This window comes from Choloepus didactylus, chromosome 19, assembly GCF_015220235.1.
Source record: "Choloepus didactylus isolate mChoDid1 chromosome 19, mChoDid1.pri, whole genome shotgun sequence".
In the NCBI taxonomy this organism is placed as follows: Eukaryota; Metazoa; Chordata; class Mammalia; order Pilosa; family Megalonychidae; genus Choloepus; species Choloepus didactylus.
The window spans coordinates 21,463,445-21,489,962 of record NC_051325.1 but is presented as its reverse complement, the minus strand read 5'-3'; the positions used below and the strand labels follow the sequence as shown (position 1 = coordinate 21,489,962).

At 40.0% G+C, this 26,518-nt stretch overlaps 1 protein-coding gene and 1 pseudogene across 2 annotated transcripts in view; one reads left to right on the top strand and one right to left on the bottom strand.

Moving 5' to 3' along the window:
• Positions 1–22,310, bottom strand: part of LOC119515819 (serine palmitoyltransferase 3-like) — a 169,442-nt gene extending 147,132 nt beyond the window's left edge. For both annotated transcript variants that reach the window (XM_037812014.1, XM_037812015.1), the window contains exon 1: positions 22,007–22,310. In XM_037812014.1, coding sequence (XP_037667942.1) covers positions 22,007–22,123 — 117 coding nt within the window. In that variant the 5' untranslated portion in view covers positions 22,124–22,310. The remainder of the gene's footprint in view (positions 1–22,006) is intronic.
• Positions 22,311–23,374: 1,064 nt separating this feature from the next.
• On the top strand, positions 23,375–26,088 carry LOC119515238 (annotated as a pseudogene).
• The last annotated feature ends 430 nt before the right edge of the window (positions 26,089–26,518 follow it).

Here is a 26,518-nt window from a genome sequence, read left to right as displayed (position 1 = left end):
AGTGTATGGATGGATGAGTAGAAAAATGGTGACAAAAACTAAATGAAAAATAGGGTGGGATGGGGGGATGATTTGGGTGTTCTTTTTTATTTTTATTTTTTATTCTTATTCTGATTCTTTCTGGTGTAAGGAAAATGTTCAAAAATAGATTGGGGTGCTGAATGCACACTATAAGATGGTACTGTGAACAGTTGGTTGTACACCATGGATGATTGTATGGTGTGTGAATATATCTCAATAAAACTGAATTAAAAAAAAGTCAGTCTTCATTAAAGAAAAGAACGGTAGGGGAGGAGACTTAAGAGATAACAATCAAATGCAATGTAAGCTCCTTGATTACATCCTGTTTTTCTGTGTTTCCTGTTTTTTTTTATTTTAAATCTTCATTTTATTGAGATATATTCACATACCACACAGTCTACAAAACAAATTGTACATTCGATTGTTCACAGTACTATTACATAGTTGTACATTCATCACCTAAACCAATCCCTGACACCTTTATTAGCACACACAAAAAAATAACAAGAATAATAATTTAAGTGAAAAAAGAGCAATTAAAGTAAAAAAGAACACTGGGTGCCTTTGTTTTTTTGTTTCCTTCCCCTATTTTTCTACTCATCCATCCATAAACTAGACAAAGGAGAGTGTGGTCCTTATGGCTTTCCCAATCCCATTGTCACCCCTCATAAGCTACATTTTTATACAATTGTCTTCGAGATTCATGGGTTCTGGGTTGTAGTTTGATAGTTTCAGGTATCTACCACCAGCTACCCCAATTCATTAGAACCTAAAAAGGGTTGTCTAAATTGTGCGTAAGAGTGCCCACCAGAGTGACCTCTCGGCTCCTTTTGGAATCTCTCTGCCGCTGAAGCTTATTTCATTTCCTTTCACATCCCCCTTTTGGTCAAGAAGATGTTCTCCATCCCATGATGCCGGGTCTACATTCCTCCCCGGGAGTCATATTCCACGTTGACAGGGAGATTCACTCCCCTGGGTGTCTATCCCACGTAGGGGGGAAGGCAGTGATTTCACCTTTAAAGTTGGCTTAGGTAGAGAGAGAGGGCCACATCTGAGCAACAAAGAGGCATTCGGGAGGAGGCCCTTAGGCACAATTATAGGGAGGCCTAGCCTCTCCTTTGCAGCAACAGTCTTCCCAAGAGTAAATCCTGTGGTAGAGAGCTCAACCCATCAAACCACCAGTCCACTATGTCTGTGGTCATGTTAGGAACCATCGAGGTGGGGTAGGCCAATACCCCTGCATTCTCCACAGGCTCCTCAAGGGGGCTCTACATAATTTTTTTGCCTTTTTTTTTAAATCAAGTATATGAAAAATAAAAAAATTAAAAAAAATAATTTGAAAAAAACATACAATAAAAGAACATTTCAAAGAGACCATAACAAGGGAGTAAGAAAAAGACAACTAACATAAGATAACTACTTTACTTCCAACATGTTCCTATGCTACACCAAGAAACTTACCTAATATAGCAACATTTCTGTGAACTTGTTCCTACTATACCCATCAGAAATTAACAGACCATAGTCATTCCTGGGCATTCCCAGAACATTAAATTTACCCACAATCTGTTCTTCCTGGATTATTGTTCCCCCTTCATTAATTGCTCTCTATCGCTAGTTCCCCTAAATTCTACATTATAAACCATTTGTTTCACATTTTTGAAAGTTCACATTAGTGGTAGCATATAATATTTCTCTTTTTGTGCCTGGTTTATTTCACTCAGCATTATGTCTTCAAGGTTCATCCATGTTGTCATATGTTTCAGGACATCGTTCCTTCTTACTGCTGTGTAGTATTCCATCATGTGTATATACCACATTTTCTTTATCCAGTCATCTGTTGAAGGACATTTGGGTTGTTTCCATCTCTTGGCAATTGTGAATAATGCTGCTATGAACATTGGCGTGCAGATATCTGTTCGTGTCACTGCTTTCCGACCTTACAGGTATATACCGAGAAGTGCAGTCGCTGGATCGAAGGGTAACTCTATATCTAGTTTTCTAAGGAACTGCCAGACTGACTTCCAGAGTGTTGAACCATTGTACAGTCCCACCAACAATGAACAAGAGCTCCAATTTCTCCACATCCCCTCCAGCATTTGTAGTTTCCTGTTTGTTTAATGGCAGCCATTCTAATCGGTGTTAGATGGTATCTCATTGTGGTCTTAATTTGCATCTCTCTAATAGCTAGTGAAGCTGAACATTTTTTCATGTGTTTCTTGGCCATTTGTATTTCCTCTTCAGAGAACTGTCTTTTCATATCTTTTGCCCATTTTATAATTGGGCTGTCTGTACTACTGTCATTGAGTTGTAGGATTTCTTTATATATGCAAGATATCAGTCTTTTGTCAGATACATGGTTTCTGAAAATTTTTTCACATTGAGTTGGCTGCCTCTTTACCTCTTTGACAAACTCCTTTGAGGTACAGAAACTTCTAAGCTTGAGGAGTTCCCATTTATCTATTTTTTCTTTTGTTCCTTGTGCTTTGGGTGTAAAGTCTAGGAAGTGGCCGCCTAATAAAAGGTCTTGAAGATGTTTTCCTACATTATCTTCTAGGTGTTTTATGGTACTTTCTTTTATATTGAGATCTTTGGTCCATTTTGAGTTACTTTTTGTGTAGGGTGTGAGGTAGGGGTCCTCTTTCATTCTTTTGGATATGGATATCCAACTCTCCCAGCCCCATTTGTAGAAAAGACCATTATGACCCAGTTCAGTGACTTTGAGGGCCTTATCAAAGATCAGTTGGCCATAGATCTCGGGGTCTATCTCCGAATTCTCAATTCGATTCCATTGATCTATATGTCTATCTTTGTGCCAGTACCATGCTGTTTTGACAACTGTGGCTTTATAATAAGCTTCAAAGTCAGGGAGTGTAAGTCCTCCCACTTCGTTTTTCTTTTTTAGAGTGTCTTTAGCAATTCGAGGCATCTTCCCTTTCCAAATAAATTTGATAACTAGCTTTTCCAAGTCTACAAAGTAGGTTGTTGGGATTTTGATTGGGATTGCATTGAATCTGTAGACGAGTTAGGGTAGAATTGACATCTTAATGACATTTAGCCTTCCTATCCATGAACATGGAATATTTTTCCATTTCTAAGGTCCCCTTCTATTTCTTTTAGTAGAGTTATGTAGTTTTCTTTGTATAGGTCTTTTACATCTTTGGTTAAGTTTATTCCTAGGTACTTGATTTTTTTAGTTGCTATTGAAAATGGTATCTTTTTCTTGAGTGTCTCTTCAGTTTGTTCATTTCTAGCATATAGAAACATTACTGACTTATGTGCATTAATCTTGTATCCCGCTACTTTGCTAAATTTGTTTATTAGCTCTAGTAGCTGTATCGTCGATTTCTCAGGGTTTTCCAGATATAAGATCATATCATCTGCAAACAATGACAGTTTAACTTCTTCGTTTCCAATTTGGATGCCTTTTATTTCTTTGTCTTGCCGGATTGCCCTGGCTGGCACTTCCAGCACAATGCTGAATAACAGTGGTGACAGCAGGCATCCTTGTCTTGTTCCTGATCTTAGAGGGAAGGCTTTCAGTCTCTCACCATTAAGTACTATGCTGGCTGTGGGTTTTTCATATATGCTCTTTATCATGTTCAGGAAATTTCCTTCAATTCCTACCTTTTGAAGTGTTTTTATCAGAAATGGATGTTGGATTTTGTCAAATGCTTTTTCAGCATCTATTGAGATGATCATTTGATTTTTCCCGTTCGAATTGTTAATGTGTTGTAATACATTGATTGATTTTCTTATGTTGAACCATCCTTGCATGCCTGGAATGAACCCCACTTGATCATGGTGTATGATTTTTTTAATGTGTCTTTGGAATCGATTTGCAAGTATTTTGTTGAGGATGTTTGCATCCATATTCATTAGGGAGATTGGCTGGTAGTTTTCCTTTTTTGTAGCATCTTTGCCTGCTTTTGGTATTAGATTAATGTTAGCTTCATAAAATGCGTTTGGTAGTGTTCCATTTTCTTCAATGTTTTGAAACAGTTTAAGTAAGATTGGTATCAGTTCTTTTTGGAAAGTTTGGTAGAATTCCCCTGTGAAGCCATCTGGCCCTGGGCATTTATTTGCGAGAAGACTTTTGATGACTGATTGGATCTCTTTGCTTGTGATGGGTTGGTTGAGGTCTTCTATTTCTTCTCTGGTCAGTCTAGGTTGTTCATATGTTTCCAGGAAATTGTCCATTTCCTCTACATTATCCAGTTTGTTGCCATACAGTTGTTCATAGTATCCTCTTATAATTTTTTTAATTTCTTAATGACTCTGTAATTTTGTCCCTAAGATAAAAAAGGTTGGTGCATGGTGTGTGGACAGTCACGCTTGTCCCCCAGCAGTTATTCCAGATCATTTACTAGTTGTTACTGGTTGTTTATTAGTTGTTCCACAGGGACTAACTAAATTCTACTCCTCTCTATGCCACCATCTTCTTCCATCTCCCCTTGATTTTTATCTTAGGGACAAAATTAGAGAGTCATTTGAACAAGTTTGCTCCACCAAATCTTCCATGATGCAAACAGAAGACATCTTTAAAATTCCTAACCAAGAATCACATGCACCAGTTCCCTGAAAATATGTTCTCCACACAGCCATCAGAGGAACCTCTGGAAAACTCATATCTGATCAGGTCACCAGTGTCTTAAAACTCACCAGAGGCCTCCCTTGTTCTGAGGATCAAGGCTCCAATCCTTAACCTGGATTGGGAGGAATCCCTGAGATCGCAGCATGGAATCTGTGAGTAGAAACTACAGATCTGAGCTAGGAACCCCCTCCCCCATGGCAGCCCAAACTGCAAAGCCTCGCTGTGACAGAGAGCAGCACATATACCTCAGAAGCTTCAGCTGGGGTTTTAATTGGCAAACGTGGACTGATCAATGCAAGCTGCAAATCCCCAACAAGCAGACAGAAGCTTTTAGTGATGACTTACCTTGAAGAGCCAGGGGCCTTCTCTGTCTTGGGAAGGGGAGCCCAGAGGACCAGGTGCTATCCCTGGCTGACAGGTGAAACTGGAGGCCATGGACTGACCCTTAAAGGGGGCTTTCTATCCATTTTTATTTCTCTCAACCTGAGTAGCTCAGTGGAGAAATCCTCAGCCATTTTCAGCTCACAGTGCTCTGCAGTAGAGAAAGCTTCAGCCATTTTCAGCTCACAGGGCACTGATCCAGACAAGGCTGGAGATAGCAGTCATAGAGACAAAGAACCTATTTATATGCAAATGAAAACTCCCCAGGGGGGCATGTCTTCCCTAAGAGGAAAAAGGTTGTGCCCAGATCTGCTACCCACCTTCCATTCAGAAGCAGACCACAGAGCCTGGGGGAAACAGCCATGGGCCACACCTCCTTAAACCAGTCAGGGGTGACAGGCTGACAGGCACCACCTGCTGGGCAGAAGAGTACAGCAGCTTGAGGCCTCACTGGGTGTGTCAATCCTCTAAGACACACCCTCAGGGAAACCAGATATGGAATATTTCTTCCTTCTGGGACCTGAACTTGTTTTGCTCTGGGAAAACCTGATTGGGGTAACCAAGGAAACCAGATGCCTAGACAACAGAAAACTACAACCTACACTAAGATAAAAGAAGTTATGGCCCAGTCAAAGGAACAAACAGCAAGAGAAAAGCGATCCATCACATACAAAGGAAGCTTGATAAGACAATGTGCAGATTTCTCAATAGAAACCATGGAGGCAAGAAGGAAGTGGTGTGATATATTTAAGATACTGAAAGAGATAAACCACCAACCAAGAATCCTATATCTGGCAAAACTGTCCTTCAAATATGAGGGAGAGTTCAAAATATTCTCTGACAAACAGACAGTGACAGAGTTTGTGAACAAGTTCCTTGCTCTACAGAAAATACTAAACGGAGCACTACAGACAGATAGAAAAAGACAGGAGTGAGAGGTTTGGAACACAATTCTGGGTGATGGTAGCACAGCAATGTAAGTACACTGAACAAAGATAACTATGAATATGGTTGAAAAAGGAAGGTTAGGAGCATGTGGGACACTAGAAGGAAAGAGGAAAGATAAAGACTGGGACTGTATAACTCAGTGATACCTAGAGTGTTCAAAAATTGTGATAAAATGTATAAATATGTTTTTTCATGAGGGAGAACAAATGAAAGTCAACCTTGCAAGGTGTTAAAAATAGGGAGGTATTGGGGGAAAAATACAATCAATGTAAACTAGAGACTATAATTAACAGAAACACTGTATTACGCTTTCTTTAATGTAACAAAGGCAATATACCAAGGTTAAATGCTTATAAGAGTGGGGCATAAGGGAGGAGTATGGGACTCTTGGCATGGGTAATATTGTCTGACTACTCTACCTTAGTTCAATGTTATCTTTCCTTTTGTTGCTTCCTAGCTGTCAAGTTTTTTTCCTCTTTCTTTTTTCTTTTTCTTTTGTCTCTCTACCTTCTTTGACTCTTCCTCCTGCTTTGTGGAAGAAATGGAGATGTCCTCATATAGACAGTGGTGAGGGTGGTGAATGCATATATATGTGACTATACAGGGAACCACTGTTTACTTAGGATGGAATGTATGGTGTGTGAACAAAACCATCTTTAAAAAAAATGGGTTGATGAAGAAACCTTGAGGGCACTATATTGAGTGAAATAAGTCAGACACATAAGGACAAATATTGCAGGGTCTCACTGATATAAACTAATTATAATATGTAAACTCATAGACATGTGAGGCTAAAGAATGGGGAGCGGTTGCTTATTATGAGCAGAATGTTCAACTAGGTTGAACTTAAATGTCTGGAAATGTAAAGAGGTGACAGTAGCATGTTGTGAGAATAACTAACAGTGCTGAATGGTGCATGAATGTGGTAGAAAGGAGATGCTCAGAGTCAAGTATGTCACCAGAAGGAAAGTTGGAGGTTAAAAGATGGGAATGTATAAAACAGTGAATCTTGTGGTGGGCAGTGTCCGTGATTAACTGTACAAATATTAGAAATCTCTTTCATGAACCAGAACAAATGTATGACACTATCACTAGAAGTTAATAATAGAGGGGAATATATGGAAAAAATATACCTATTGCAAACTGTATACTACAGTTAGTAGTATTTTAACATTTTTTCATCAACAGTAACAAATGTACTATACCAATACTATGAATCAATAACGGAGAGGGGATGGTTAGGGGTATGGGAGCATTTAAGTTTCCTTTTTTTTTTTGTCTTTATTTCTTTTCTGGAGTAATGGAAATGTTCTAAGAATTGAAAAAAAATTAATTGTGGTGATGGATGCACAGCTGTATGATGGTACTGGGGGCAACTGATTGTACAGTTTGGATCTATGGATAATTGTATGGTATGTGAACAAATAAATAAAATAAAATAATGAAATATTTTTTAAAAAATTAAGGGGAAACAGTCTTCTAGACTGCTTGGAAGTGAATTGACAACAAAGGTGCTCTTGGATATTACGATGTGTGACACTAAGGCATTTCTTCACCATGCCAGGTAGCCAATGACTCATAGATGAGTTTTAAGAGGGGTGAAGTCCTGGAAGCAAACAAAATGTGCTGAGAGTCATAAGGCTGAGCTCAGTGGACTGAGCTTGGGTTGCAAACAATGATTTTTCTCTTTCAGTCAAATTGAACCAGTTTTTTTCTTGCATCAATGCTGAACTACTGTACCTGGGTCCCACCCAATCTTCCTGCCCACTGAGGCCAGACCAAAGATTGCCAGCCATTCAGCAACATGCAGCAGCAGAAAGCCTTCCTACTCTAGAAAGAGAGAGACTTGCCAAGGATTCAGCCATAGTTCCCGTCTCTGTGTATTTATTAAGAGCTGGTATGCAGTTACACATAACTATTCTCCTTGCTTCTCTCCCCTCCCCACCTGTCACACCACAAAGACACACACATTCCATGCATTTCAAAGGGCAGCCTAGAAACTTGTAACTTGGTTCATCATTTGCTTGCCTTTGAAGACAGAATGTGTCCTTAAAAAGAAGATGCTTAGTTGAATGTATAAAGCTTCCTTGGCTGAAATCTTTTGTTTTCATAGAAGGTGGCATGCCGTTTTCCTTTCCAAGAAACCTTTTGTTCCATGGGAAGATAAACACATTGTCTTCAAACCTATTCACTGAGAATATAACGCTACATTTTTTTCTTTGCTTTCCATAAAATCTGATAATATACATGTTCACAGCCTTAATTATCTGATTAATTTTTCTTATTACATGGCATAAAATGTAGGAAAAAAGAAACCTCTCCAAGAGCAAGGCTAAGCGTGAAAAGTTTTTAACCTGTACTCCTGACCAAACAAGCATTTTTTGCTTTGCTTTTTAGCCAGTTTCCAAGCCTGAAGCAATGGGTGGGTGCAAGGCATGAGGTATCTACATGTGTCAAGGTTAATAAGAACTCCTAGAAAAGACGGTGTTGTGGCATGTTTGTATCAGTCACTGAATCGTTCCCACAGGCCACCATGGGGGTTACTCTTAGCCAATTCCCAATCTTTAGGTTATCTTACACAGATGTCTTGCTAAGACTCTACCAATGAGGAGGCATGGCCCCTTAGAGAAAAAGCCAGCACCTCTTGTCATAAACTAGCAAACCTAATCCTCAGGTACATAAGTTTTGGGATTTTCCCAGGTGCCCTACAAATATTTTCATGGGCTAGGGCTAGTGCCAAGTGCTCCTGTGAGTCTGCTTTTTATTCTGTAATGGGAAAGGAATGCTGTGTAGAGGAGCTGAAGAATGGCAGGGGCAGAGGTGGGTCTTACCCTGGATGAGAAGGGTCTGTGTCCTCCTCATTATTTGGGGCCTTGGTCTCCTTATTTTGCTGAGTTCCAATTTTCTCATCCTTAAAGGGGGGTCACTAGCACTTGTTCTGTCCCCTTTCAGCATTGCCATGAGGGTCTAATAAGATCTCTGTTGCCTCATATTTAAAAATGAAACCCATCTAGCCTCATCGGCAGTTAAAGGATATGTCATGAGGCTGAATTTCAGACTGGTGAGGAAGAGACACATTGAGAATAGTTTTCAAGGGAGCAGGAGCCAGTAACTGCTGTAGACTTTGATTTTGGTTTTGACAAAATGCAAAGCCAGCGGGGAAAACAATCATTCCATTCCCTTCTTTGTATCATTTTTTGTTAGTCTAACCATTCCCAAATGTTAGTCACAGAACTATGAAGATATTTGCTGAAATTTTCACTGATGTATGATGAAATGTGAAAAAAAGTATGTAATTATGTATGTGTTTCATATATGTAAACATATTATATAATAGATACACACATGCACATCTTCTTTCTTAGAGTCTTTCCTTTGTTTAGACATTATGTCCTCACTTTCTTCTGGGGTTGATATATACATTCTGTTGTGGAATTATGAATGATGGTGATAGTAGATGATTGGTTACGATTTTTTGAATCATGGCAAAGTAAGAAGTTGGCAAATTAGAATTGGTCACTTATTCTTATTTTCTTTAAAGATCTTACATGTCTGTGAATCTAAAATCTTGGATCCCCTGGGCTTTGTGAATAGAAATTCTGGTCTGGCTGAGAAATGTGTCATCAGGATCTAGAAAATCAGATAACATGCCTTTATGAGATCTGAGACCAGTCTTGCCCTTATTATTCTAATGCTTGAGGAAAGCTGGAGCCCAGTTTCTTTAGGACTAATTATCAGAGTCCACGAGGGAGAAACTTGCCATGTTGCCAGAACCCAGGTGTCCCAAAGACGTCATCAATGTATTTGCTTCAGGCAAGCTCAGCAAAGGACCCAAGGAGTAAATTGACTCCTATACCCTTGCTGAGTCTAGGAACAAGCATTCGTATGCCATATTTTTGAAAATGGAGTTGAAGCTGGTAAAGGACTCAAAAGGTATTCCTTCACACAAGGAAGTAAAGACAAAGGCAAATGATTCCTAAAGAAAGATTAATAGGAAGTTTTGCTATCTGATGTACCATGTAAAATCACTTTCCTGCCTGGTTAAGAAATCTAAGGAAGAAGGCAACATTATTCTTCAAGGGTTTTAGAATTGCATTTTTAAAAATTTACTAAGGCTGATCTCCAAAGCTGCACTTCTGAGCAAGAGTAATAACTGAGATGGTACTTTTCTTTTTCCTGCCATGAATTAAACTTCTGAAAGAGGCCCTGACTTTTTCGCTTCCTATTTTTGTAAGTAGCAGTTGATGGAGTTTCATGCTCCAAATAAGGACTTGACAAATGTATATACAGCCAGTCCTTAAGCTTAATGTCAGAGTGTCTAGCTCTGTGTCCTCCTCATTATTTGGGGTCTTAGTCTCCTTATTTTGCTGAGTCCAATTTTCTCATCCTTAAAGGGGGGTCACTAGCACTTGTTCTGTCCCCTTTCAGCATTGCCATGAGGGTCTAATAAGATCCTAGATGTGAATATGATGCTTGTAGTTGATGTTGAAGGTTAAAGGGGGTAAAGAATTGGTTATGTTATAAAAAATTATTGTCTTAACTTTGGATCCCTTATTTGGAAGTTGGTCCCAGGAAGCACGGATACAGGAAGGAGGATGAGATAGGGAAGGGAAAGAAACCAACAAAGTGTGAGTTATCAAGTCAGCCACCAGTGCGGGCAAATGGAGCTCAGTTCCCCTGGGGACTCCAGGAAACAGTGTGGAATGTACCTCAGAGTAACTCCACGCGAGGGGTGAGGGAGCTGGGATGTTTGTCCTCCAGCTCCCCTCTGTCATGGTTGAGGGCTGCTCCTCAGGCTGTTAATTTTCTACCTAACCTTTGACTTTCCATATGATTATTCTCTAATATCTAGTTGCCTTTTTACCTTTGAAGACTTGTGGTGTTCTACTCCTGTATTTCTGTCACTGTGTTAAACATCCCTTGGGCCCAGTGTTCATCCCCTTGACATCTTCTGGTACTGTTCCACCACAGAAAGTTTAGGGATAGATATAAGGTAGATTCCCATAAGGGACAACAGTAACAATAGAATCACCTCTGGTACCTGGTACTATTTTAATTCTCTACTTGTACTACCTTGTTTATTGCTCACAACAATTCTATTAGAGGCACTAATATTATCTCAATCATTGGGGCACAAAAGGATTAAGCTGCTTGCCCAAGGTGACCGAGCTGTCAGTGTAAAGCTCAGATGCAAGTCCAAGCATAGTGAAGGGGAAGCCAGGCTCCCAACCTCTGTGCCATCAGTCAGTTTATTAGGGAGGCAGGGCTTCAGGGTATGGTGAAAGATTGTGTGTCGTGGCTCTAGTACTTCCCAGGTGTGTGGGTGATCACCTGACCTGTTGGACCCTTGCTTCTGTGTATGGGAAATCTGAAAGCTTATTATGAGGGCAGTGCCACCCTTATTTCTAATTCCTATTCATTTCACTGGCATGGTGTTCTAAGACACACCCAAAAGGAAGCTCTCTATAGGCAGCTGTTAGCTTGACTAGTAGGAATGGGATGTGTTTCCTTGCGACATGAAACAACAGCAGTTTTGCAACAGCCATTTTGAAATTGGGACTACAGAGATTTACAATGCCAGATACCACTTTAAGAGTCATTTGCTTTGACAGTTGGGGTTTGCAAAAATGCATCTTCCCAGAAAGGGCATTGGACTGGGGTCTCACATTGGCTGCACAACCTTGGAGATAATCACTTCGCTTTGCTGAGACTCGGGGGATGGAGTGGAATTATAAGGATTCCAAACTCAGGTTCCTTCCAGCTAGATGGATTTGACTAAAGACAAAAAGGAAAAATTGCTCTTGATCCCTTTGCAATTATGAGTGAGTTTCTCCAGTTGACAGCCTTCCAGAAGGCCCTTCGTTTACCTCATTAGATGCTAATTTACATGTCAGTCAGTTCTCTTGTTCAGAAATTAAACTCTCTAAGGTTGAGATTAAACTCTCCAAGGCTAAATGAGCAGTTTTACATCTTTCCACGGTTAAAACTACATTATGAAACCCTTTCCAATAAACAGCAATCAAAAGACAGTATAGATAAAAATGGTGAATGGTATACCTCAGATTTGTGCATTCATTGGATGTAAATTTTACCTCCAAAGAAAAAAACAATAATTAAATATTGAAGTCTAGTTAACAATACGCATGCTGAAGAGTTTAGGGATAAAGTGTAACAATTCAACAGCAATTCTTTGAAAATGGGAAAAATTTATGGACTGCTGGATGGATGGAGGGATAATTAGACATGTAATAAAGCAAATAGAACAAAATGTTAATTATTCAATCTAGGTAGCAGGTATGTGCAGACTTTAGAATTCTTCCTACTTCTCTATAATTCTGAAAATGTTCATAATAAAATGTTGGAAGAAAAGTTAAAAAAAAGAGAAGTATTTTGTCTAATGATAAATAATAGGCCCTGGGACCAGCTGCCACTAACTAGAAGTGTGATCTTAGGAAAGTTCATTTAACCTTTATGTGACTCAATTTCCACTCAACAAATGGGGATAGAAACTGTATCTAACTTATATGGGTGTTGAAAGGATGAGATGAGCAAATACTTGTAAAGGTCTTAGAATGTAACACAATTTTAAAAATTTGTTAAATAAAAATTTTAAAGTTATCTCATAAACTGAGTTATTGACGGGAAAAGATATCATATTGCCTTTCTTGGGCATTCAACTCTGCAAATACAGAGAGTTTTATTAATACCAGATGACAGGCCTATAACAGCTTCAGGACATTACTAATTTTCTCTCTAATCCAGACATATTTTATCTCATGCTAAGAGGCAGCAGAAAGCATTGGGATGCATCAATAATATTTAATTGCTATTTTTATTTCTTCAAAAAGTTCTACTTGCCTAAAGTATGTTTCCTACCCCCAGGTTTAGAATATACTACACAAAATATCTGGATATCAATATAGAAGCATGTAGCTACCTGATCACACAAAGTGGTCTAATGATTCAGTGATTTTTAAAAGGAGGACAGTGGATACTAGCCATGTTCTCCTACAAGGGTTAGGAAACCTGTAAATTAATTAACAAGAAATTATGAACTTCGAGGTCTACAAAGAAGCCTATGTATCATATGAGTGGACTTTTGTTGGTCTTTTAAGGATCTAGATATGTGGACATCAAATGGCAATTTAAATAAAACAGGTGAAATGAGCTCAGTCTCTGGTGGTTCTTATTTATTCCATGAACATTACTGAGCAACTACTATGTGCAGACTCTGGTCTATGGGCCAGGGAGACATCAATGAACAAGACAGAAATCCCTTCCCATTGAGAGGTCATATTCTAAAAGCAGATATGAAAAAAATTGGTGTGTGTGTGTTTGTGTGTAGGAGGTGTTAAGTGCGAAAGAAAAACATTTAAGCAGGGAAGGGGGCTGGAAGTGAGGAGATTTGCAGTTTTGTGAGCCTGTCTCAAAGAGAAAGTGACATCTGAGTAAAGACCTGAAGGAAGGGAGGGAGCAAGCCAGATGGAAAGCTGTGCAAGAATATTCCAGGCCAAGGAAAGAGGAGATGCAAATGTCTGCAGGTGGGAGTACGCCTGCCTCCTTCAGGAATGGTGAGGAGAGGAGTGTGGCTGAAACAGTGAGCACAGGAAAAAGGGGCAGGAAGTGTATCCAAGAGGACCAGGCTGGGAGGTCTGATGGCCATTGCGAAGACTTTGGCTTTTTCTCTGAATGAGACGGGAGCCATGGAAAGGACATGAGCAGGAGAGTGTCATCTCTGGAGTAAGGTTCTATGGGATCACTCTGGCTGCTGCTGAGAACAGTCTTGTGGATGGTGGGGGTTGGAGGGCAGGGCAAAGGGTGGAAACAGGGTATGAGGGTTTAAAACATGGCCACAAATCATTTCGTACTTCTGCCATCGAGATGTGGGGTTGGTCCCTTCCCTTGAATCTTTTGGGCTACAATCTTGTGACAGCTTCCACCAATAAAATAGAGATGGGTGACCTCTGGGGATAGGTTATAAAAGGTCCTGTGACATGTACAATGTGGACTAGAAAGCTCTCTCTTGGAGCCATTTGTGCTGGAGAGCCCAGGTAGCAATAGGGCCACAGTCGCAGCTGAGCCTATTCTTCAGCCATCCCAGCCCAGTGCCAGGCATGGAGTGAGGGCACCATCTTGGAGATGGATCCTCCAGGCCTCACTGTTTCAGCCCCAGGTGTGTGTCTCCCCAGAGGAGGCCCCAGATATTATGGACCAGTGGAATAGCTCTCTCCATTGAGTCTTTTCTGAATTCCCCACCAGCAGAATCTATTAACATAATAAAATGATTGCTTTTTTTAATGTTAACTTTTTGTTGGGCTGGTTTATGAGGCAGTAATAGATAATAGGAACTCAGGGAGAACAGAGGGGCTTCTGAATAATCCAGGTGAGGAATAATGATAGCTGGAACCAGGGTGGCTGCTGCGGGTCAGATGAGGAGTGGTCAGATTCTGGATATATTTTGAAGGTAGGATCCATGGATTTGCTGACACAATGAATGTAGAATGAAAGAAAAAAAATCATGAATGACATCAAGGTTTTTTGTTTGAGCCACAGGAAGGATAGAGTTGCCATTTACTGAGATGGGAAAGACTGTGAGGGGAGCAGGTTTGAGGGCTGGTGGTAGACATTAGCTTAGTTTGGGACATGTTAAGTTTGAGATGCCTGTTGATAATCCAAGTCAGAGATCAAGTAGGCTCTTGGAAATTCTAGTCTGGAATTCAGGGGAGAGATCTGGATGAGGAATAACAATTGATTGTCATTAGCATAAAGACTGTGTGTGTATTTGTGTGTGTGTGTATATTATTTACATTTCTATATATTCACACTTATATTACATACACATACATACAGATGTATGTATCGCTCTGAGTCTAGGCTAATCATTACAACAGTCGTGCAGTTAGAGAAGAGAAAAGGTCCAAGGACTGTGCCTTGGGTTGCTCTATTGTTTAAAAGTCAAAGCAATGAGGAAGTACCAGGAATAGAAACTGCGAAGGAACAGGTAATGGAATAGGAGGAAACTCAAAAGCATCATGTTCTGGAAGCCACGTGAAGAAAGTGTTTGAAGGAGCAGTCAAATGCTGCTAACAGGTCAAGTAAAATGATGACTGAGAAGTCACCATTGGATGAGGGAATTCAAGGTTTTTGACTATCATAATATTAAGCACCTATTATATGCCTGGAGTTGTAATGAACACTCAGAATAGAACAATCAGGTATAACTCATAGCTAAGAGGATAATCATGATTAGTAGGTAGCCTTTTTCTTGGTCAATTTTTGAAAGCTTAGTTACACCAGATCTGGAGAACAATAATGGTGACCATGCTTTATGAATATACTGTCTAACAGAATGTCTGTGTGTCTTCCAAAGACATCTGAAAGATGGAGTTTGGCCAATAAAATATTGTCAGTTCTATGACATTTCGACGAATCCATTGGGACATAATATTTGCAATCAGGGCTAGTCCAGGAAATCAAGTGTATGTGGTCACTATTATAGTATCTCAGATCTCAAACCAGGACCAGATGCTAATAAAGCAACTTAAGAACATGAAGATGGATGACTCATTGTTTTTTTATTAGGGAAGTTGTGGGTTTACAGAATAGTCATGCACCTGAAGTCTTCCCTTTTAACCACACTCAAATATATAATTCAGTGGTGTTAATTATGTTCACAATGTTGTACTACCATCACCACCATCCATTATCAAAACTTTTCCATTGTCCCAAATATAAACTCTGTACATTTTAAGCCTTAATACCCTATTCTGTGCTCCAACCCTGTGCCCTGATAATCTATATTCTAGATTCTAACTCTGAGTTTGCTTATTCTAATTATTTCATATTGGCAAAGTCATACAATATTTGTTGTTTTGTTTCTAGCTTATTTTCACTCAACATGATGTCTTCAAGGTTCATCTATTGTTGCCACATATATCAGAACTTTGTTCCTTTTTACAGTGGAATAATAAATCCATCATGGGTATATACCACATTTTATTTATCCATTCATTGGTTGATAGACACTTGGGCTGCTTCCGTCTTTTGGCAAATGTGAATAATGCTGCTATGAACTTTGGTGTGCAAATATCCGTTTGTGTCCCTGCTTTCAACTCTTTTGGGTATATACCTAGAAGTGGGATTGGCGGGTCATATGGTAATTCTATACTTATCTTTCTGAGGACCAGCCAAACTATCTTCACAAGAGGGTGCACCATTTTATATTTTATATTTCCTCATCTGTAAAATGGGTATGATGATACTATCTCATGGGGCTATTGGGAGAGTACATGAGACTTCTACACAGGATGCCTAGCCTGGATGTAGTATGTAGCACAGCACCAATATGTTCTTTTCTTTTCTCTTCTATGAACTTCTGGTATTTAATATCTGTGCTACTCATTTGTCCTCAAATCATATCTGCTTGTGACAACTCTTTTCCTTGTATTATCATTTATCTTTTTGTTTTGTTTTTTTAAAGCTGTTTTATTGAGCTATATTTACATACCATACAATCTGCCCAATGTATACGATCAATAATTCACAGTATCACGATATAGTTTTGTATTCATCAATACAACCAATTTTAGAACATTTTTATTACTCAAAAATAAAAATAAAAACAAAAACATCCATATGCCTTAACCCCTCCCTTTTACTGACACCTAGCATTGGTGTGGTACATTTGTTACTGTTGATGAAAGAATATTTAAATATTACTGTTAAATATAAACCATAGCCTGCAATAGGTACATTTTCCCCAATATACCACTCTACTATCAACTCCTTGTGATGGTGATGCACATTTGTTCTAATTCATGAAAGAAATTTTTATATTTGTGCTATTAATCACAGTCATCGTCTACCACAGGGTTCACTGAGTTATACAGTTCCATGTTTTATCCTCTAGCTTTCCTTCTCATGACATACACGACTCTGAACTTCCCCTTTCAACCACATACATAATTCAGTGCTATTAATTACACTAATTACACTCATACTACCATCACCTCTATCCATTTACAAACATGTAAATACAACCTAGTTAAAAAAATTCTGTACACATTAAGCATCTGCTCCCCATTCTCTATCCTCATTCTATCACCTGTTAATCTGTATTCCTGATTTTAGCTGTATGAGTTTACTTACTATAATTATTCATATTAGTGAGATTAGAAGCAGGATTGCTGGATTGGCAGTTCTATACTTAGCGACCTGAGGAACCGCCAACGTGTTTACTAATAGCCATTCTAGTCGGTGTGAAATGATATCTCACTGTGGTTTTGATTTGCATTTCCCTAATGGCTAGTGAAATTGAGCATCTTTCCATGTGCTTTTTAGCAATGTGTATTTCCTCTTTGGAAAAATGTTTATTCATGTCTTTTGCCCATTTTTTTAATTGGGTTGTTTGTCTTCTTATTGTTCAGTTGTAGGATTTCTTTATATATTCTGGATACATGGTTTCCAAATATTTTCTTCCATTGAATTGGCTACCTTTTCACCTTTTTGACAAATTCCTTGAAACACAGAAGTATTCAATTTTTAGGAGTTCCCATTTATCTATTTTTTCTTTCATTGCTTGTGCTTTGGGTGTAAGGTCTAGGAAACTACCACCTATCACTAGATCTTGAAATGTTTCCCTACATTTTCTTCTAATAGGAGTTTTATGGTACTGTTTCTTATATTTAGATCTTTGATCCATTTTGAGTTAATTTTTGTATAGGGAGTGAGGTAGAGCTCCTCTTTCATTCTTTTGCATATGGATGTCCAGTTCTCCCAGCACCATTTTTTGAAGAGCCTATTCTTTTCCAGCGAAGTGGACATGAGAGCCTTGTCAAAAATCAATTAGCCAGAGACCTGAGGGTCTATTGCTGAACTCTTAATTTGGTGCCATTGAGCAATATATTTATCTTTATGCCAGTACCATGCTGTTTTGACCACTGTGGCTTTATAATATGCTTTAAAGTCATGAAGCATAAGTCTTTTGACTTTGTTCTTCTTTTTCAAGATGTTTCTGGCTATTTGAGATCCCTTTTCTTTCCAAATAGATTTGATATTAAGTTTTCTGTTTCAACAAAGTAGGATGTTAGAATTTTGATTGGGATTGTATTGAATCTGGGCAATTTGGGCAGAACTGACATCTTAATGACATTTAGCCTTCCAATCCATGAACTTGGACTGTCTTTCCATTTGTTTAGGTCTTCTTTGATTTCTTTTAGCAATGTTTTGTAGTTTTCTGTATACGGGTCCTTTACTTCCTTGGTTAAGTTTATTACTAGATATTTGATTCTTTTAGCTGCCACTGTGAATGGATTTTTTTTTTGATTACCTCCTTGGATAGCTCATTACTAGTGTATAGAAACACTACTGATTTTTACATGTTGATTTTGTATTCTGCCACATTGTTGAACTTGTTTATTAGCTCTAGTAGTTTTGTCATAGTTTTTTTTTAGGACTTTCTAAATATAGGATCATGCCATCTGCAAATAGTGAAAACTTTATTTCTTCCTTTCCAATTTGGATGCCTTTTATTTCTTTTTCTTGCCTAATTTCTCTAGCTAGAACTTCTAGCACAATATTGAATAACAGTGGTGACAGTGGGCATCTTTGTCTTGTTCCCAATCTTAGAGGGAAAACTTTCAGTCTCTGACACTGAATTTGATGTTAGCTGTGAATTTTTCATATATGCCCTTTATTATGCCAAAGATTTTCCCTCTATTCCTATCTTTCATGTATTTTTATCAAGAAAAGATGCTGGATTTTGTCAAATGCCTTTTATGCATCAATTGAGATAATCATATTTTTTTCCCTTTTGATTTATTAATGTGGTTTATTACACTGATTCATTTTCTTACATTGAACCACCCTTGCATACCTAGAATAAAACCCACTTGATCATGGTGTATAATTCTTTTAATGTGCTGTTGGGTTCTATTTGAAAGTATTTTGTTGAGGATTTTTGCATCTATATTCATAGGAGAAATTGCTCTCTAACTTTCTTTTCTTGTAGTATCTTTATCAGGCTTTGGTATTAAGGTGATGTTGGCTTCATAGAATGAGTTAGGGAGTTATCCCTCCTCTTCAATTTTTTGGGAGAGTTTGAGCAGGATTGGTATTAATTCTTCTTGGAATGATTGGTTATCTTTTATCTTTAATGTTTTAATTTTAACATAAGCTTTCTTCTAATAGCTAGATTTTCAATTTCTTATTTATATTCATGTGTCCTAAAGATAAGAGAATGTTAATAAATACTGGTGAATGAATGAATGAGTGAATAATAGATAAGCAACTACCACCTTAGGACTCATTGTACTTGGTAATGTTACATCTTTCAGGATGGAGAACTCAGTAAATACTGAACTAGAATAATTCTAATCCAAGGACATTTTTTGTTTTATAGGAAAGAAATGATTAAGGGAAAGGTCACAATTTTTTCTTCATCTTGTAGGGTCAGTTTAACAGAAGAAAATGCAAATCTCATCCTGTTAAAAGATTACCTCCAGGGTAATGCAGTATTAACCACAAAAAGACACAAGGTTTACCTCCCTTGGTTCAGGCTTTTCTAATAAAAGGCCAAGTGCAAATGCCAAAGCAATTATGTGGACAATAATTCTAAAGTAATTATATGGGGGTTAAATAAGTCAATAGGAAATAATAGGAAATACTGAGTTTATGGATTAAGACACTGAAGGTACTTCTATCTCTTATGGGGACTTGCTCAAGAGGGGGTAGAACAAATCCTTTAAGGACAATAGTGCTCTGTTACTGAGCTACCATCTGTCTGAAGCAAGAGGCAGGATGAAACATTAGAAATAAGCAAAGAAGTGATTTAATGATGAAAACCAGTTATTAGCACATCCTTAGAGCATATGGGGTTTAAAGGTAAACAGATACATACACATACACCAACAATATAGTCAAGCCGCAGAAAACTCCCAACAGGAACTCAAGATGGTTCTGAAATGGAAGAGCTTTGGCCACTTTGCCTCCTTGAGGTTGGGATACTGAGCCCAGATCCCAGAGCCAGGGTGTTGAAAGCAGCCTATGTTGGAAAAAGGGAAGGAGGGTCCCCAAGAGAATGCCTGACACTAATCTTGTTTTTTATGCCCTCTTGTCAACTCAAACTTACAGAGGTCCCCAGTTCATAGAAGAGATAAACGCGTTGTTTCATGGTTGCAAATGAGCAGGAAGAGAATGGGAGGAGCAAGTGGGATTTGAAATGCTCCATAAGACCTTAGGGTTGACAGAATGTGTTTTGAAGACCACTGGCTTGGGATATTTGTAAGCCTTGGGGCCTGCTTTATCAACAGGCAAGGTTTTTTTGGTCAAGACCTAGTTTGTTAAATGTTCCAAAAGTAAAATGTTTAAAACAAGAGCTTCAGAGTCATGGTAGTAAAGACAACTTCATCCACATCATGAAAGGAGGAAAACAGGTCCTTGCTTGCCCTATCTCTTTAGGTTTTTAGCAGAGTTTATTCTTTCCAAACAATATTTTTAAGCTATAATTGAGGGTCTCAGTAGAGGTCATTTTCAACTTAGTACTGCCTAATTATATCTGAGTCAACAGGCTCAGAAAGAGCTGTCAGCAAACCCTCAGCACCCCTGGTCTTCTCTGCTGCTCTTAGGAGGCGTCACTGTCCAAGGATAGTTAGTCTTCCAGAAGTTAGTAGTGAACGTTTAGGCTTCTGATTTCCCTTCTTACTTAGGGGCAGTCATATCCACCCACCTAAGGTGCTAACATTGTAATGTGGTTATAAAACCAAGATAAAGTAAAGAGAGAGAAGAAGAGTTTTGAAAGCATCTTGGACCAAATTAGAGCTCTCAGGGTCAGAAAGGTCCAGAAGGCAAGTAGGAAAGTGGGTAGTGTGTCACAGGCATTTCAGGGGAACCAAGTTATTTCACATACAAGCTGTGGAGCGCCCCTCGCCTCTTCCAATCGAACATGCTACCTTCATCTGTGGAGTGGAGGATGCCCTCAGCCAGCCTCACCTGTCCTGTTATCTTAGAAAAATTTGACCTTTCCTCTAGGTGGATGCTGGCTCTCCGGAACAAGGGATATAAGATTACAAGGAGTTCCCTGAGAAGCTTCGTATTTCCCATCAGAAAAGCTGCCTATTTGGCTACTTGTTTCCTCCTGAAGCTGGTGAATTCACCCCTGCTGTTCAGAGCAGAGCGATGGGGCACCCTCTAAGAAACAAAAATGATTTGGAGAACGCCTTTTGACCAGTACTCGACAGACACAAGCGTTTGCTTTGTATGAGCTGACAACCCTTCTTGAGTGCTTTCTCCTTCACACATCCCCATTAAACATTCTGTTACAACAGGAGCAAAAAAAAAAAAAGGGAAAACAATTAAAAGTCTGTTTTAAACTTGCTGCTTTGGCTCCTTTGGGTAGCATGTAACACAATAAAGCCACACTTTCTGAAGTGTGTTGGAGAGGAATGCCTGTGTGGTCAAGTTCCAAAGAATTTTGGCTTAAAATCAAGTTGTGAGCTTTGACAATGCTCCACTAAGCACCGAAAAAAAAAATCACCCTTCAACCAGCGAAGCATTTGCCAGGAGAAAATGCCATCTACAACCACATGATCTCAGCAAAAGTTACTTTCCTCTTTTTCCTATGAAGCATGCTGAATATAACATGTTGTGGTTTCTTGATAGACTGAAATTTAGCTGAAGAGTTTGTGCTTTCACAACTCTGCCCCAGAAAAATGCCAGAGAGAAACCAAAAATTCTGTATGTGTGTTTACATTTTAGGGACTTTAAAGTGGTGTGGATCTATGAGTTTCTTCTATTAATAGATACTATATATATATATTATATATATATATATAATATATATATATATATAATTGATGCATAAAGAAGAAATTCTCTCCTTAATCCACTAAATTTTTTGGCAGCCAAGCATTTGAAAGTACCCGAACTGGAGTCAAAACACATAAACCACTTTGTAAAAGTCACTTGCAATTAGGACAGCTTCAAACAGCTTTACAAAGAGCTATTGAAATGTTCAGCTCATTCAGAGAAAATTGGGGGTGGGGGCGAGGGGCAGTCGCCTCTTACCTGGGCTTCTTTCACCATCCCACTCTTCCTGCAGTTTCCACTTGGCGAGCCATCGCTCTGTTTCTTGTGATTGTGGAAAGTTCTGTTGCAGAAAGCGTCACCTCCAGCGTTAGCCATTTGTGAGAAATGCAAGATCCCAGCACGTTCTCCTGCACAGGTCCTTGGCAAGCTTCGGTTTTCAAGTTGGTGAGGGGACAAGTTGGGGCTGAGCCTTTTGAAAGGAATCCTACCAATCAGGCCTTTCCAGAAGAAGAGCACAGCCTATCATTTTGCCAGCTCTTTGAAACAAAAAACAAACAGATACCTTGACACTCCTCAACGCCAACAAGTTAGAACGAGGGCTCCATGACAACAGACCTGCTTCCAAAATTACAAGGAAGATGGCCCAGTCCAGCTCCTGGTGTGCACTGGAGAAACCAGGGGATTGAGGACAGCAGTGGCAAACTGTGAGGGGGCGGCTTGGGAGGTGGGGAGTCTTTTAAAGGTGCATAGCACAGTCACACTCAGTCTTCTGAATACAGTCAGTTCTGAGTTTATACTTACCCCTCACCCTCTCCCTTCCACATCTAATTACAGTTTTGGGTTGAAAACCACACTTAAAAGTCAAAATTTCTTTTTGCTGAAAAATAACAATCTGAATCTACCTATCATTCAAACCAGCAATATAATGAGGGATACTAAGTGTTCTAGTGAGACAGAAGTCTGGGAGACAGACAATTTGGTTTGTATCATGGTTGCATTACCTTTATCACAGGACCTTGGGGGTCATCATTTGCCTGCTTCTTGCCTCAATTTCTCCACCTATAAAAAGAGAAAAAGCATTTTTGGTGGGCTACTAGTGTTGGATGGAGTAGCAAGAAAATGGACTTGTGGCTTGGATTTGTTGGTGAGGCAGGTGGTGACCATGGGGATCTCAGTCTGGAAGCAGCTCTGGTTTACACCTTAACTCTTACCCTCTCAGTACACCAGTCACCACCCTTCTGCTTCCTCCTCTCACCACCAGAAGGCAGTGGGGTGGCATGGTTGGTGGAGAGCAGCCATTCTTCATACAATTTGCGTCCTTTTAAGGCCAACTTCACGGTTCTCCTGAATGGAGATTTCTTTAACATCAGTCACTTAGAAAAACACCTATTTATTGGGTCACTGGGCAAAACAACAACATAAAATGGAAGTGGCCTTCGTTGCCAGAGCCTCATTTCCTGGTTCTCTGCTCCCTTGGACGAGGTTTGGTCACCCTTTGGAATAATGTGGCTGGCAGGGGATGCGTTGATAAACTTCTCCTAATTGTGATTTGTGTGTGAAAATCACCATTTTCCCAGCCTGAGGAGAATTGAAGGAATAAGGTGAGGTCTTGGGCCAAATGACCCGATGGAGTACAGCAAGTATGTCCACCCTCGTTTGTGTCTCAAGCTCAGAATTATTATTTCATCATTCTTAACCTTTGCCATCAGGACAGAACTAGGTTTTCATGGGTCTCTCCCTTCCATGGCTATTACATTTGGGTTGGGAGCTAAATCCATATGGTTTATTCCCTTCTAAGACTTAAAAAGGAGAGATGAAGAGGTAGGATGGAGCAATGATTGTTGTTGGCATGTCTGCCTCATGTTACTTAGAAAGACAAGGTTATGAAAGCATTCTTGGTTGAGCTGTACTGAGGAAGGCAAAGTTATTTTGTAAACAATGATTTTGAGATAAAATATATTCACAAACTAAATTCTAAACATTAGATGTTTTTCCTCTCCTCTTCTTCCTTTTCTTTTCCTTTCTTCTTTCTCATTTCCCCTTTAAACTTTTCTGTAACCCTCTTCATCCTGCTCTTTTTCTCTTGTTTTTCTTTATTTTCTTTTTGCAAGAGGAGAAATGCCACATCTAAAGAACAAATCTTGAAACACAGGCTGAAATCTGCTTTAAAGTTTCACTAATCCCAGTTGCCAAGGTGAGGCAATCACACAGGGACCTTTAGGAAATATCTACTATGTGCTCCAACTCTTGAAACTTTTCTCCTATACCCGCCATACGGGAAAATGTGTATGTGAATTTCTATATGCATCAAATCATCTTAATACACCAACCATTCAGCATCAGGTCCTGCTGATACATATCATCAGGGGTGGCCCATGGCTCGTAGCATCTCCAATCAAATTAACTGGGGAGCAAGGCTGCTGCTGCCATGATGTCAACAGCACAAATGCTAGGGGCACGTCACATTATCATTCCCTTGTCACTGCTTTGCCAGCCTCTGTGGACAATGTTTTCCCTTTACCACGTCCTGTCTCGCAACTGAAGCATGTGTCCTAGAAAACAGCTTCTTTCTCCTTTGGTAGGCCCGATGTCACCACTGAACCCATTGTTCCAGAAACCTGTCTGCATTTCAACATGATTCCAAACTGCCAGTATCGTCCCCAGAGTGCCCCTCCACAAGACAAGAAACTGGAGCAGCACCAAGACCGTGGCTCTGGATCAGAGCCACCAGCCTCCACAGGCCCTCATCATGACACATGCAAGCCCCACAAGAAGTGCATCTGGGCACCACTCCAAATTGTGCAGCTGGGTTGAGTAGGGATCTTTTTTGAGCTCTTCTGTTAGGAGTACTTGTTACCCTGAAGATATACCACCATACCCTACCATCCAGAGACTACAGTCTCTCCATGTCCCTCCTTCATCCCTGATCATCTCTGTTCCCATTTCATGCACAGAAGTTCCCCCAGATGATGAACCAGCCAACTATCCAAGACCCCTGTACTATAATAAGCCATGTCTATCCCTAGGCCCATTTGGATTATCATGTGAATCAGCTGCAGCTTTACTGTGAGAATGAGCGGGTGTGCTACTGCCAGCCTGTATTTCCAGTTCCTTTAATTCCCGCTACAGTCCAGATGCGGCCCTGTATGATGTGGATGCCTAGGGCGATTTTGCTTTCTACAACCCTCGGCTGGAAGGAAGAAACACATACAGCTATCCTGGTTTGCCTCCATGGAAATTTCTCTGGTAATGACCATAATGTGGTCAATACACCTCCAAGTGCTGACATGAAGCTCACTTGCACCTCGTGGGATCTGGAGGACGTGGAAGAATACTGCATGCACTCCATCTGGCGGGAGAGCCGTGCTCGACAGAAGGTGAAGGGACCTGTTATGTCCCAATATGATAATATGAGCCCGGCTGTGCCAGACGAATTGGGTGGGAGCTATGTCATCTGCCTACACAGTAAATCAGATCTTGGGGAAACTGGACTTCTGTTTGTGGCAGAGAATGGAGGCGCAGCATCCAGCCCAGGTGGTCAGCCCTGAGGGATATGACTGTTTCCATAGGAAGCATCTGGAACCTGAGTTGGATAGAGCCCCCAACAAGGAGGCTAAGGCCATGGGCAGCCAGAGAAGCTGACACTCCCTCAGAAGCAAAGCAGCCTGAGGAACAGAACGAGGCATTCATGGGCTGTGGTCTCCCTGAACACAGAGAACCCCAAGAAGCAAGCTAGAAGCAACTGTGTGAGTCCAAAAATGGGCTCCCTTATCCCCAGGGAGCTGGCCCACTAGAATATGGGTCCAAAGAGATTCCAGACATATAGGAGCCAGTCAGCTCCCATAACTCTGGAGGGAGACATATGGCAATGGGGCATGAATCTTTAGGACTGAACCACAAGGAAGTGAGGCTCCCCAAAGGGCTGGAGCAGACTTGGGCATGGCAGCCTCCTGCCCCAGAGTAACCTCCAGAGACAGCTTCCAGGAGGCATTGCACCCTGCTCAGTTGGCACTCCCATCCCCGAAGCCAGAGAGGAGACACCATCTGAAACTCCATGACACCTAAACATGAGAGGGACCCCAGTGTGCTGCCCCGATATCACATACATGGCAGGTGCCATGGCCCCCTGACTGTCCTGTCCCATATGACAACCTGGAGGATTACCATCCCCCACCCCAGCACAGCGTGGAGGGTTCAGTTGAGGTAGAATGGGGACATACGTGCCTCCTGGCTTTTGCCACCCACAAAGCAGGTCATATGTTACAGCTTTTGGTCAAAGGGCCTTACTTCCCACAAAGTTGTCCCCGCAGCATCTGGAGACACAGATCCATGCAGAATGAGCCCTGGGAGCAATAAAGTTGAATGAAGCTGCTTCTGCAGGACAGTGACTCTTCTATTTTTTTCAATAACCAAAAAGATTAAAAAGAAAACAAAACGCTATAAAACCTCCAACCACATTCAGAAAGATAGATAAATAAACTGCCATCGCCCTTGCTTCATTACCACCTCTTCCATTTAAAGACTGTCACTAAAAGAAATCTAAATGATTGTAAAGTACTGTATTGAAAACTAGAAAAGAAATTTATGACCAAAAAAAAAAATAAATAACTGGGAGGTCCATTGGAGTGAGTGGTAGTTTGGGGTTTAAGGACACGAATCAATACCAAAACACAGAATACATACTGAGCAAGATTTGGTGCCTCTGAATAATTAAATGTATTTCAAATTAGTTATTGTATAACAGATTATTTGCTAAGACTCTGGATAAAA